Source organism: Oncorhynchus kisutch, linkage group LG28 (genome assembly GCF_002021735.2).
Source record: "Oncorhynchus kisutch isolate 150728-3 linkage group LG28, Okis_V2, whole genome shotgun sequence".
Classification (NCBI taxonomy): domain Eukaryota; kingdom Metazoa; phylum Chordata; class Actinopteri; order Salmoniformes; family Salmonidae; genus Oncorhynchus; species Oncorhynchus kisutch.
This window is the reverse complement of record NC_034201.2, coordinates 40,745,616-40,760,755: the sequence shown is the minus strand read 5'-3', so window position 1 is coordinate 40,760,755 and position 15,140 is coordinate 40,745,616. Positions and strand designations below refer to the sequence as shown.

At 43.6% G+C, this 15,140-nt stretch overlaps 1 protein-coding gene across 1 annotated transcript in view; it reads right to left on the bottom strand.

Annotated features, from left to right (window-relative positions):
* Positions 1–1,278: 1,278 nt before the first annotated feature.
* The window catches only part of LOC109873369 (rho GTPase-activating protein 26), a 156,378-nt gene continuing 142,516 nt past the window's right edge, over positions 1,279–15,140 (bottom strand). The window contains 4 exon segments of the mRNA XM_031807957.1: positions 1,279–2,681; positions 7,109–7,200; positions 10,451–10,561; positions 11,631–11,666. Of these exon segments, the coding sequence (XP_031663817.1) occupies positions 2,593–2,681; positions 7,109–7,200; positions 10,451–10,561; positions 11,631–11,666 (328 nt within the window). The 3' untranslated portion in view covers positions 1,279–2,592.

Below are 15,140 nucleotides of genomic sequence, written 5' to 3'. Positions count from 1 at the left end.
AGCAACCTCAGTCCAGTAACAGACAGTTCCATGACTTACAGCATGGTCAAGCAAGTTAATGTTTCTGACATTTTCGGACCACTAAACAACTATTGATTTAGAACCATGGAGTTACCACAAGTCGCAAAGAAAACAGGATCTGCCTCCACTATAAAGACACTATTTCAATTTCAATGTCATTAAATCACCTCTGCTTAGTCTAATATAGTGACAACTAAATAATACCAAAAACAATTTGGTTCAATGTAAACGAAACATGATGTGGCTGTCCATGGTTCTGATTCCTCTGTGTTTGTGCAAGTAGAAAAACATGTTGACTCACCCTACTTGTAGAGAAACGCCAATGCCATCCTCTCTTCCAAGTTGACGAAACGGTCTGTCACTCTGTCATACAGTACACGTTTTAATATCTTGTCCTAGGGTACCTGGCTAAAATTCTTGTTCGCCTAACTTCCTTTCATGGACGTTAGCTCGTTAACATTAGCATTCTACATCTAGCTACATATTCAACTTCCATCCTCTCAGGCCAGAGGCACAATGTATGAATTAATGGTTGGATCAGAATAGTCGTTATAATCATTGGCCAGTATGGAGAATTAAGGAAATCCACAAGTCTAAATCCCTATTTCAATCCATGGCTAATTTAGGAAAGGGACAATTTGGCTAGCTGGCCATCGGAGGACAACTCAACGAGATGCAACAATTACATTTTTTCTGTCACTGACGTATGCTCTCGATGGGATTCGATGGGATTTGATAGAAGCCAAATTAAAACTGGCTTCTCTTGACACTTTTTTTGGTGCACCAGGACCATACACAGTTGAGCTCGTTCAGTTTGGGAGGCAACAATGTCATACTCGTTTGGACCAGACAGCAGCAGATAAATGGCCTACTTGTAGAGAGACAGAGTGGCGCTGTTTCACTCGCTCGGATGCTTTCTCCTGTGAGATACATTCAGCCTCTTTTAAACTGAAGGAAAATTATGAAACAGAGACGAAATAAATTATAAAAAAAAAAAATCCTAATCGTGGAAAGAAATGTGGGGTTCCCTTGGCATCCATTACGACATGCTCAGAATAGGTCTATAAAACCCAAGGCATTGAGACATTTATTTTTACCTTTATTTAACTCGGCAAGTCAGTTAAGAACAAATTCTTATTTTCAATGACGGCCTAGGAACAGTGGGTTAACTGCCTGTTCAGGGGCAACCTTCCGGTTACTAGTCCAACGCTCTAACCACCTAGGCTACCCTGTCGCATGAAGAAACTAGGACAGATCTGCGAGTTCAATGTTGGTCTTTAATAGATTATCTTCTATACAACCTTGTTCATGATTCATTTGATCAGAAAGAATATTCAGGCTCCCAATGGACAGGAAATCAATGACACAAAAAATGTAGCAACTAAGATGCTAAAGAACAAATCAGTTAATATGCTACAATACAAAATGTGATACTTAGAAAATGATACCTTATCAAATGTATTTACAATGTTAATACACTCTAAAAGAATACAGTTCAGATCTCAGCTTTGAAAATGTATATAAATAACAAAAGTGGACTAGTTTCACATTAAAACATTTTTTACACTCTACCTGTTAAGAAGAAAAAAATCAGTTAATGAAAACAGTTCAGTTAACTTTCTAGGTTTTTTGAGACAATTTCACCCAGTAGTTCCATATTTTTTTTATAAAAAAAGCTATTAAATGTGTGTAACCGGGAGTTAATATATGCTCCCACCGCTGTACTGTTTGGTACAACAGCAGCTGTGGTCTATTTTGTCTAGGGGAATACCGGCTTGCCATGGCAAGGCGCTCACATTTATAGCGATACTCGCTGAAAAATACCCCCCTATCATTTAGAGATGAAAGCCCCCCACACAGTCAACTCCATTCATTGTGACATTTGACATTTTAGCAGACGCTCCAGAGTGATTAGGGTTAAGTGCCTTGCTCAAGGGCACAACAGACTTTTCATCTAGTCAGATTGTGGATTCAAACCAACGACCATTTGGGTTACTGGGCCAACGCTCTTAACCGCAAGGCTACCAGCCGCCCTGTTCCTACAGACAGTACACAGGAAGAGAAGTTGGACAGCAGTCCAAACCTCAGACCAATTACTTTTTTCCCACCCCAAAATGGAAACATATTCCTAAGTTCCAACAACTGATGATAGAAGATACTAAAAGCAGTGGCAGTGCAATTCAATGAACTAAGGACTGTCTGAACAGGGGAATGAGCTTTTGTAGCAACAATGAAAAACACACACACACACACACACACACACACACACACACACACACACACACACACACACACACACACACACACACACACACACACACACACACACACACACACACACACACACACACACACACACACACACACACACACACACACACACACACACACACACACACACACACACACACACACACACACACACACACACACACACACACACAGAGTCTGCTGCTGAATTCCAGATTCATGACCATGCACAGCAGGGAGTACACTGTGCTCCGGACTTCCAATAAGCTGCAGGGAAACAGTGCAGCTGCGTGGTCTCTCCAGTTCAGTCCTGATCCAGGACTACACAAACTCCACATAGTTCTCCGGTATCAGGCCCGTCCTGCCGTCCAGGGTGCCTTCCAGCCAGCCTGGCTCCCTGGAGGAATGAACTGAGGGATGAGAGACAGATGCACATAGCTGAGCTGTTCTCAACCGTTGACCGCCTCTCATGTTATCCAACAGAACATTAGATATTCCTCATTTGAAAGCAGAGACCAATATGATGAGTAGCTACTGACAGCTGGGACAGTGGCACTCTGGTGGTTATGGGAAGAATCAGAGGGGGGTGACACACACCGCTGCATACTTCTTGAGAAGGCGGTATAAGTTGAACAAGACCCCAGTGTGCAACTGTGACCCCTAGCAGCATTGATGACCCCTAGCAACATTGATGACTGCTAGCAGCATTGATGACCCCTAGCAGCATTGATTCCTCCTAGCAGCATTGATGACCCCTAGCAGCATTGATTCCTCCTAGCAGCATTGATGACCGCTAGCAGCATTGATGACCCCTAGCAGCATTGATTCCCCCTAGCAGCATTGATGACCCCTAGCAGCATTGATGACCGCCAGCAGCATTGATGACCCCTAGCAGCATTGATGACCCCTAGCAGCATTGATGACCCCTAGCAGCATTGATGACCCCTAGCAGCATTGATTCCCCAAGCCACAATGAAAACATGAAGCGCCATTACAGGCTGGCTGTTTACATAAGGGGTCATTGCAATTACATACATTATTGTAAATGTATCAGTCCATAGGTCTGTTTTCTATATTTTTAAAACAAAAAACCTATAAACAAAATATAGGCACTGAGAAATGACAGGTTATTCAGAGAGTTGACAGGTTAGTCAGAGTTGACAGGTTACTCAGAGAGTTGACAGGTTATTCAGAGAGTTGACAGGTTAGTCAGAGTTGACAGGTTAGTCAGAGTTGACAGGTTAGTCAGAGAGTTGACAGGTTATTCAGAGAGTTGACAGGTTACTCAGAGAGTTGACAGGTTATTCAGAGAGTTGACAGGTTACTCAGAGAGTTGACAGGTTACTCAGAGTTGACAGGTTAGTCAGAGAGTTGACAGGTTAGTCAGAGTTGACAGGTTACTCAGAGAGTTGACAGGTTATTCAGAGAGTTGACAGGTTAGTCAGAGAGTTGACAGGTTACTCAGAGTTGACAGGTTATTCAGAGAGTTGACAGGTTAGTCAGAGAGTTGACAGGTTACTCAGAGTTGACAGGTTATTCAGAGAGTTGACAGGTTAGTCAGAGTTGACAGGTTAGTCAGAGTTGACAGGTTAGTCAGAGAGTTGACAGGTTATTCAGAGAGTTGACAGGTTATTCAGAGAGTTGACAGGTTATTCAGAGAGTTGACAGGTTAGTCAGAGAGTTGACAGGTTAGTCAGAGAGTTGACAGGTTATTCAGAGAGTTAACAGGTTACTCAGAGAGTTGACAGGTTACTCAGAGAGTTGACAGGTTACTCAGAGTTGACAGGTTACTCAGAGTTGACAGGTTAGTCAGAGAGTTGACAGGTTAGTCAGAGTTGACAGGTTAGTCAGGGAGTTGACAGGTTAGTCAGAGAGTTGACAGGTTAGTCAGAGAGTTGACAGGTTAGTCAGAGTTGACAGGTTAGTCAGGAAGTTGACAGGTTAGTCAGAGAGTTGACAGGTTAGTCAGAGTTGACAGGTTATTCAGAGAGTTGACAGGTTACTCAGAGTTGACAGGTTATTCAGAGAGTTGACAGGTTACTCAGAGAGTTGACAGGTTATTCAGAGAGTTGACAGGTTAGTCAGAGTTGACAGGTTAGTCAGGGAGTTGACAGGTTAGTCAGAGAGTTGACAGGTTAGTCAGAGAGTTGACAGGTTAGTCAGAGTTGACAGGTTAGTCAGAGAGTTGACAGGTTAGTCAGAGAGTTGACAGGTTAGTCAGAGTTGACAGGTTAGTCAGGGAGTTGACAGGTTAGTCAGAGAGCTGACAGGTTAGTCAGAGAGTTGACAGGTTAGTCAGGGAGTTGACAGGTTAGTCAGAGAGTTGACACGTTACTCAGAGAGTTGACAGGTTACTCAGAGATTTGACAGGTTAGTCAGAGAGTTGACAGGTTAGTCAGAGAGTTGACAGGTTAGTCAGAGAGTTGACAGGTTAGTCAGAGAGTTGACAGGTTGCTCAGAGAGTTGACAGGTTGCTCAGAGAGTTGACAGGTTACTCAGAGAGTTGACAGGTTACTCAGAGAGTTGACAGGTTATTCAGAGAGTTGACAGGTTATTCAGAGAGTTGACAGGTTATTCAGAGAATTGACACGTTCCTCAGAGAGTTGACAGGTTACTCAGAGAGTTGAGAAGAGAACTTCTGCACTTGTTCTATTCAATCCGTATTGCGGAAGTTAAGCGTTACAGCGCAGTTGACATTTTAAGGCAATCAAATTTCACAGTAAACACTGCATATGTCCGTCCAATCGGAAATGACCTTTACATTTCTATCACGCAATCAGCTTTCCAGACTGAATAAAGCCCCTAGTCTTGTTTTGGTAACTAGGAACTGTAGCTGGGAACTGTAGCTGGGAACTGTAGCTGGGAACTGTAGCTGGGAACTGTAGATGGGAAAGCTTAGGGAAACATTTCCTAGAGCACTATGGACCCTAGGGTGTTCCTCAAATGACATCCTATCCCATACAGAGTGCACTACTTTTGACGAGGGCCCTATTCCCTATATAGTGCACTACTTTTGACGAGGGCCCTATTCCCTATATAGTGCACTACTTTTGACGAGGGCCCTATTCCCTATATAGCTCACTAATTTTGACCAGGGCCCTATTCCCTATATAGTGCACTACTTTTGACGAGGGCCCTATTCCCTATATAGCTCACTACTTTTGACGAGGGCCCTATTCCCTATATAGCTCACTAATTTTGACGAGGGCCCTATTCCCTATATAGTGCGCTACTTTAGACCAGGACCTCATACAATAATTGTTCTTCTTTCTTCCTGTACCTTTGCAACCTGGGTGGCTGTGTGGCTGATTCCCACGCTGCTAATCTCTGCTTTTCCCAGATCATCAGACCCTTGACCCAACCAGACATGCACTATAACCCTTCTGCTTCTAAGACAGGCTACACTGGGTTTGGACATTCACACAGTGTATTTCATAAAAACTTAATAACAGTTTTAATCTATAACCCAACTGGCTCAAATGGCTGCTCTGCCTACAGTAAATGTCCCCTGGTTCGTGAAGCATTACAGCGTTACAGATTCCGGGAGTTTCCGATTGAGCGGACATATGCAGTGTTTACTGTGAATGCAGTCTCTGATAAAGGTAGAAAATTGGCTTTACATTTCAAACACAATGTAAAACTGAACTTCCTCGATGCGGAATGAATAGTGCCCTTAGTTATTATTTTAAACAATATGAAAGTGGTTTTCATTAGGACAGAGAAAAACGGCTTTAACTAAAACAGAGATAGGATTTGGGGCTTTATTCAATCAGCTCAACAGCATGATTGAAATTTAAAGGTGATGTTTCTTGCTTTAACGGAGACTGCTTTCACGGTAAACGCTGCATAAATCGGCACAATCAGAGATGACCTCTTCCATTTTTATTCTATTGCGTAATCTGTAACGCTGAATAGAGCCCTTAGTGTTAAGAGTGGTGAGGTTTCGGGGGGATTAAGATAAAGTAACAGTAGGGACCTGGCCCCTGGAGGCTTGGCTAGGTAGGATCAGGTTCCTCCCTGGAGGAGAGAAGAGGTGAGGCAGCCTGGCCCTCCTCCCTGCTGGAAGGTTCACCTTCCAACAGGACAACGACCCTAAGCACACAGCCAAGACAACGCAGGGGTGGCTTCGGGACAAGTCTCTGAATGTCCTTGATTGGCCCAGCCAGAGCCTGGACTTGTACTCGGTCTAACATCCCTGTAAAGACCTGAGAATACCTGTGCTGTGACGCTCCCCATTCAACCTGACAGAGCTTGAGAGGATCTGCAGAGAAGAACGGGAGAAACTCCCCAAATACAGGTGTACCAAGCTTGTAGCGTCATACCCAAGAAGACTAGAGGCTGTAATTGCTGCCAAATATGTTTCAATAAAGTACTATAAAGGGACTGAATACTTACAGTATGTAAATGTGATAATTCAGTGTTTTATTTTGAATAAATTAGCAAAAAATACAAATAAAACAGTTTTGCTTTGTCATTATGGGATATTGTGTGTAGATTGATGAGAGGAAAAAACGATTTAATTATTTTAAGAATAAGGCTGTAACGTAACAAAATGTGGAAAAAGTCAAGAGGTCTGAATACACTGTATTGTTTTATAATAATAATAGGTCTACCATCCCACATTTTCCCTCTGCACGGTATCTGTGAGGATTTGACAGGTGCAACCAATCTGGTAGTAGCTCCACCTTGCTCTCTGATGGGCTAGCTGGAAGTCTCACCATATTGTTTATACCAAGCAAATCCGTTCAGATATTCACAAATGCACAGGGCGTAGGGTTTGAGGGTCCATTTGGGATTGGGACACAGTTATTTAAGAGTCACAGTGGTCCATACTCACCATTTTCAAAGGTGGTCCCTGCGATGAATGAAAGCTCAGAGTGGTGCTCGGCTTTGCAGGCGTAGAGGGCCCTAGCCTGCCTGCCTGGGACGCTACAGAGGGGGAGGGAAAATAACATGTTATAATCCAACTCACTCGGATACCACATTGGGCACTTTGAGTGTCCCACCACTCCTAACTGTCGGGAGCAATGACAGGTGAAGCTCCAACTGTACCAGAGTGTCTTATAATATCGTCGCTCCCATATGGAAAGTCTCTGTGTGCCTATAATTCACTTTTCCCTAATAGTCATCAACTGTATAAATACATTTATATAGTTTGACAAGGAAGTTTTTATTTGTATCCTTTATTTAACTAGGCAAGTCAGTTAACAACAAATTCTTATTTACAATGACAGCCTCGGAACAGTGGGTTAACTGCCTGTTCAGGGGCAGAACAACAGATTTTTACTCAGGGAACAACAGATTTTTACTCAGGGATTTGATCTAGCAACCTTTCAGTCACTGGCCCAACACTCTAACCACTAGGCTACCTGCCACCAAAGGTAGCCATCTTGCTTTACAAGAAGTGTGTCCTTGTAAAGCAAAAAGCAGCAACGAATATGCTATACATCTGACAAAATATTTACACAGCTCCCCAAAAAAGGCCCATGGTTATTCTGAACCTGTCTAAACCTGACTCAAGGTATTTATAATCTGGAGTTTCTGTCTAGACCTGACTCAAGGTATTTATAATCTGGAGTATATCGGTCAAGACCTGACTCAAGGTATTTATAATCTGGAGTATATCTGTCTAGACCTGACTCAAGGTATTTATAATCTGGAGTTTCTGTCTAGACCTGACTCAAGGTATTTATAATCTGGAGTATATCTGTCTAGACCTGACTCAAGGTATTTATAATCTGGAGTATATCTGTCTAGACCTGACTCAAGGTATTTATAATCTGGAGTATATCTGTCTAGACCTGACTCAATGTATTTATAATCTGGAGTATATCTGTCTAGACCTGACTCAAGGTATTTATAATCTGGAGTTTCTGTCTAGACCTGACTCAAGGTATTTATAATCTGGAGTTTCTGTCTAGACCTGACTCAAGGTATTTATAATCTGGAGTTTCTGTCTAGACCTGACTCAATGTATTTATAATCTGGAGTATATCTGTCTAGACCTGACTCAAGGTATTTATAATCTGGAGTATATCTGTCTAGACCTGACTCAAGGTATTTATAATCTGGAGTATATCTGTCTAGACCTGACTCAAGGTATTTATAATCTGGAGTTTCTGTCTAGACCTGACTCAAGGTATTTATAATCTGGAGTATATCTGTCTAGACCTGACTCAAGGTATTTATAATCTGGAGTTTCTGTCTAGACCTGACTCAAGGTATTTATAATCTGGAGTATATCTGTCTAGACCTGACTCAAGGTATTTATAATCTGGAGTATATCTGTCTAGACCTGACTCAAGGTATTTATAATCTGGAGTATATCTGTCTAGACCTGACTCAAGGTATTTATAATCTGGAGTATATCTGTCTAGACCTGACTCAAGGTATTTATAATCTGGAGTATATCTGTCTAGACCTGACTCAAGGTATTTATAATCTGGAGTATATCTGTCTAGACCTGACTCAAGGTATTTATAATCTGGAGTATATCTGTCTAGACCTGACTCAATGTATTTATAATCTGGAGTTTATCTGTCTAGACCTGACTCAAGGTATTTATAATCTGGAGTATATCTGTCTAGACCTGACTCAAGGTATTTATAATCTGGAGTATATCTGTCTAGACCTGACTCAAGGTATTTATAATCTGGAGTATATCTGTCTAAACCTGACTCAAGGTATTTATAATCTGGAGTTTATCTGTCTAGACCTGACTCAAGGTATTTATAATCTGGAGTATATCTGTCTAAACCTGACTCAAGGTATTTATAATCTGGAGTATATCTGTCTAGACCTGACTCAAGGTATTTATAATCTGGAGTATATCTGTCTAGACCTGACTCAAGGTATTTATAATCTGGAGTATATCTGTCTAGTCCTGACTCAAGGTATTTATAATCTGGAGTATATCTGTCTAGACCTGACTCAAGGTATTTATAATCTGGAGTATATCTGTCTAGACCTGACTCAAGGTATTTATAATCTGGAGTATATCTGTCTAGACCTGACTCAAGGTATTTATAATCTGGAGTATATCTGTCTAGACCTGACTCAAGGTATTTATAATCTGGAGTATATCTGTCTAGACCTGACTCAAGGTATTTATAATCTGGAGTATATCTGTCTAGACCTGACTCAAGGTATTTATAATCTGGAGTATATCTGTCTAGACCTGACTCAAGGTATTTATAATCTGGAGTATATCTGTCTAGACCTGACTCAAGGTATTTATAATATGGAGTTTCTGTCTAGACCTGACTCAAGGTATTTATAATCTGGAGTATATCTGTCTAGACCTGACTCAAGGTATTTATAATCTGGAGTATATCTGTCTAGACCTGACTCAAGGTATTTATAATATGGAGTTTCTGTCTAGACCTGACTCAATGTATTTATAATCTGGAGTATATCTGTCTAGACCTGACTCAAGGTATTTATAATATGGAGTTTCTGTCTAGACCTGACTCAAGGTATTTATAATCTGGAGTATATCTGTCTAGACCTGACTCAAGGTATTTATAATCTGGAGTATATCTGTCTAGACCTGACTCAAGGTATTTATAATATGGAGTTTCTGTCTAGACCTGACTCAATGTATTTATAATCTGGAGTATATCTGTCTAGACCTGACTCAAGGTATTTATAATCTGGAGTATATCTGTCTAGACCTGACTCAAGGTATTTATAATCTGGAGTATATCTGTCTAGACCTGACTCAAGGTATTTATAATCTGGAGTATATCTGTCTAGACCTGACTCAAGGTATTTATAATCTGGAGTATATCTGAATTACCTGCCTACATGCATAACCATTTTTAGAAGACTGATAGACTGGCTGTATCCTGAATCAACCAAAGATGAGCCTGTGATCCACCTTACTTATAACTTTTCACACGACTGAGCCAAGCTGAGCTGTGCTGTACTGTGCTGGCCTGGTTACACGTCTGCCATTGTTTCTGGGAAGGAATAAATTAACCTGAGCTAGTATAGTGCAATTCAAATTGGCGTGATAGTGTGAACAGGGTAAGCCTCTCAGGGTGATCAGGAACGATCTGTCAGTGATCATACAATGTGGTGGGGGTGCAGCAGTGAGGTTGGAGCAAAGCTCCAGAATTGGCATCGTGAGTAGAAGGTGCAACCGAAGATGGCGTGTTGGGAGGACGTGGTGACAGACCTGATGGGGGAGGAGTCACTGGAGGTGGAGGAGGCTGGCTGGGGGCTGGAGGGTGCGGAGAACATCGGCCAGGAGGGGGAACGTGGTGAGGTGGGGCTGGGTGAGGCTGGGCTGAGAGACACACATACACAACATCCACGGTGACTAGACTGTCAGCGACTACATGGAGTGGCTATACTATATCCAGTATCTAGTGAGACAACCCGTACAGGCTGCATACAGGCATCAGCTGGAACTAAGCATTAGCTGGAACTAAGCATCAGCTAAAACTAAGCATCAGCTGGAACTAAGCATCAGCTGGAACTAAGCATCAGCTAAAACTAAGCATCAGCTGGAACTAAGCATCAGCTGGAACTAAGCATCAACTGGAACTAAGCATCAGCTGGAACTAAGCATCAGCTGGAACTAAGCATCAGCTGGAACTAAGCATCAACTGGAACTAAGCATCAGCTGGAACTAAGCATCAGCTGGAACTAAGCATCAGCTAGAACTAAGCATCAACTGGAACTAAGCATCAACTAGAACTAAGCATCGGCTAGAACTAAGCATCAATTGGAACTAAGCATCAACTAGAATTAAGCATCAACTAGAACTAAGCATCAGCTAGAACTAAGCATTAGCTGGAACTAAGCATCAGCTGGAACTAAGCATCAGCTGGAACTAAGCATCAGCTGGAACTAAGCATCAACTAGAACTAAGCATCAACTAGAACTAAGCATCAGCTGGAACTAAGCATCAGCTGGAACTAAGCATCAACTAGAACTAAGCATCAGCTGGAACTAAGCATCAGCTGGAACTAAGCATCAACTGGAACTAAGCATCAGCTGGAACTAAGCATCAGCTAGAACTAAGCATCAGCTAGAACTAAGCATCAGCTGGAACTAAGTATCAGCTGGAATTTGGTTGTTCTTTGTTTCAGACGCAAGTAAACAATGGTAATTCCCATTAGACTAGAGTTGTCATAGTTTGATGACATCTGCGATTTAATATATCTGATTGTGAACAAAGATCCGGGTGCATTTTAATTATAGCTCAGTACGTATTGAGTTGGAACTGGTAAGAACGCTAGGTGATTTGTTATTGTGATGGCGCAGACACATCTTGACTGAATTATCTTGTTATTTGTGATAGATTCGTGTCATTGGTTAGTGACGAAAGGGTGCGAAGAACACGTCCATACCTCGTTGGGATACTGGTGCGGCTCTTTGGGTTCAGCCTGGAATCACAATGGAGGAGTGAGTTAGTCATGCTGCTTCACCTTACACTGTAGTGAAGAGGTTATTAATGAGGCATGCTGATGTCTACAGTATATTTAATCATGCATAGGGTCACTGTGCCACTATGTGCAGTTACTTTTAGAAACAGCCATTAGTGACAACAGTGCAAACCATGAATAATACGTTCCACATAGCTCTGCCTGTTGTAACAACCTCCCCCAATCTGCCACACATGAAATACCCCAAGGTGTTCAGATAAATATTTGGTCCTTTTTTTAAGGTTTTAAACCAATCTTATAATCTACATCAGATACACCTCTACCTTTGTTTGTCTGCCATTTTTAATTCAAAGCAAATGCATCTTGTTCTTTCAACACCGCGGCATATATCTCTGCCATTCCCCTGCCGTGCAGCACATCTCTGCCATTCCCCTGCCTGGCAGCACATCTCTGCCATTCCCCTGCCGAGCAGCACATCTCTGCCATTCCCCTGCCTGGCAGCACATCTCTGCCATTCCCCTGCCGAGCAGCACATCTCTGCTCCTCCTCCCAGAGCGGCACCCTTCGCCTGAGCTGGCTTAATGAAACTGATCCCACGTTTTTTTCACATCGTCCATCAATCTTGACAACATCATTCAATTACAGTGCGCCAGGCCCAGAGAGCTTTATCAGATGGGGTATCAACACTGCCAGACTAAATAAAGATTACCGTATTACGCCTAGTCTGCTACCCCCCTAGGTTACTAAACAGCCTGTAGGCCAAATGTAACGCAGGATATTACTGGTCAGGGCAGGGGGCCTTGTTGCATTAATGGAGAGAACACAGGCAGGGCAATTGAAATGTCAACACAGTTCTCCTGCAACAGCGTAATCAAATTAAGATCCTACATCTGTAGTGTTTTCCACTACGTCTCCAAGAATTCCACTTTGTAAGAAGGAAAGTCACCTAAGCAGCATTATGAGTAAATCATATTTGTACTCCCAAAGCCTGTAATAACTGTATTACTCTGTCATCTGTCTGTTTATGATGTCTGAATGGCTCTTAGCCTATTATTGGTGCGTTTTATGACCTGCTCCTTTCACTAACCAAAGTTCTAGAATCCTGACCTGAGACAATAAATTGTACAGTTCTGCCAGTCCCCAGACGTGGATTAACCGGTCCAAGGCTACTTTCTTCTATTTACCATTCTTGAGAGAGAGGAGAGAGAGACAGCTCTACTGAGAGAGACAGCTCTACTGAGAGAGACAGCTCTACTGAGAGAGAGGACAGAGACAGCTCTACTGAGAGAGAGGAGAGAGAGACAGCTCTACTGAGAGAGACAGCTCTACTGAGAGAGAGGAGAGAGAGACAGCTCTACTGAGAGAGAGGACAGAGACAGCTCTACTGAGAGAGAGGAGAGAGAGACAGCTCTACTGAGAGAGACAGCTCTACTGAGAGAGGCAGCTCTACTGAGAGAGAGGAGAGAGAGACAGCTCTACTGAGAGAGAGGAGAGAGACAGCTCTACTGAGAGAGAGGAGAGAGAGACAGCTCTACTGAGAGAGAGGAGAGAGACAGCTCTACTGAGAGAGAGGAGAGAGAGAGACAGAGAGAGAGGAGAGAGAGAGACAGCTCTACTGAGATAGAGGAGAGAGAGAGACAGAGAGAGACAGCTCTACTGAGAGAGACAGCTCTACTGAGAGAGAGGAGAGAGACAGCTCTACTGGGAGAGAGGAGAGAGACAGCTCTACTGAGAGAGAGGAGAGAGACAGCTCTACTGAGAGAGAGGAGAGAGAGAGAGAGACAGCTCTACTGAGAGAGACAGCTCTACTGGGAGAGAGGAGAGAGAGACAGCTCTACTGAGAGAGAGGAGAGAGAGACAGAGAGAGAGGAGAGAGAGAGACAGCTCTACTGAGAGAGAGGAGAGAGAGAGAAAGAGAGAGAGACAGAGAGAGAGAGACAGCTCTACTGAGAGAGAGGAGAGAGAGACAGCTCTACTGAGAGAGAGGAGAGAGACAGCTCTACTGAGAAAGAGGAGAGAGACAGCTCTACTGAGAGAGAGGAGAGAGAGAGAGAGACAGAGAGAGACAGCTCTACTGGGAGAGAGGAGAGAGAGACAGCTCTACTGAGAGAGAGGAGAGAGAGAGAGACAGAGAGAGAGGAGAGAGAGACAGCTCTACTGAGAGAGAGGAGAGAGAGAGACAGAGAGAGAGGAGAGAGAGAGACAGCTCTACTGAGAGAGAGGAGAGCGAGACAGTTCTACTGAGAGAGACAGCTCTACTGAGAGAGAGGAGAGAGAGACAGCTCTACTGAGAGAGAGGAGAGAGACAGCTCTACTGAGAGAGAGAGGAGAGAGAGAGACAGAGAGAGAGGAGAGAGAGAGACAGCTCTACTGAGAGAGAGAGGAGAGAGAGACAGCTCTAACTGGGAGAGAGGAGAGAGACAGCTCTACTGAGAGAGAGGAGAGAGACAGCTCTACTGAGAGAGAGGAGAGAGAGAGACAGCTCTACTGAGAGAGAGGAGAGAGAGAGAGACAAGCTCTACTGAGAGAGAGGAGAGAGAGAGAGAGACAGCTCTACTGAGAGAGACAGCTCTACTGAGAGAGAGAGAGAGAGAGAGAGACAGAGAGAGAGGAGAGAGAGAGACAGCTCTACTGAGAGAGAGGAGAGAGAGAGACAGAGAGAGAGGAGAGAGAGAGACAGCTCTACTGAGAGAGAGGAGAGAGAGACAGCTCTACTGAGAGAGACAGCTCTACTGAGAGAGAGGAGAGAGAGACAGCTCTACTGAGAGAGAGGAGAGAGACAGCTCTACTGAGAGAGAGGAGAGAGAGACAGAGAGAGAGGAGAGAGAGAGACAGCTCTACTGAGAGAGAGGAGAGAGAGACAGCTCTACTGAGAGAGAGGAGCGAGAGAGACAGCTCTACTGAGAGAGAGGAGAGAGAGAGACAGCTCTACTGAGAGAGAGGAGAGAGATAGACAGAGAGAGAGAGAGACATCTCTACTGAGAGAGAGGAGAGAGAGAGACAGCTCTACTGAGAGAGAGGAGAGAGAGAGACAGCTCTACTGAGAGAGACAGCTCTACTGAGAGAGAGGAGAGAGAGAGAGACAGAGAGAGACAGCTCTACTGAGAGAGACAGCTCTACTGAGAGAGAGGAGAGAGAGAGAGACAGCTCTACTGAGAGAGAGGAGACGGACAGCTCTACTGAGAGAGAGGAGAGAGAGAGAGACAGCTCTACTGAGAGAGAGGAGAGAGAGAGACAGAGAGAGAGGAGAGAGAGAGATCTCTACTGAGAGAGAGGAGAGAGAGAGAGACAGCTCTACTGGGAGAGAGGAGAGAGAGAGAGACAGCTCTACTGAGAGAGAGAGAGAGACAGCTCTACTGAGAGAGAGGAGAGAGACAGCTCTACTGAGAGAGAGGAGAGAGAGACAGCTCTACTGAGTGCGAGGAGAGAGAGACAGCTCTACTGAGAGAGAGGAGAGAGACAGCTCAACTGAGA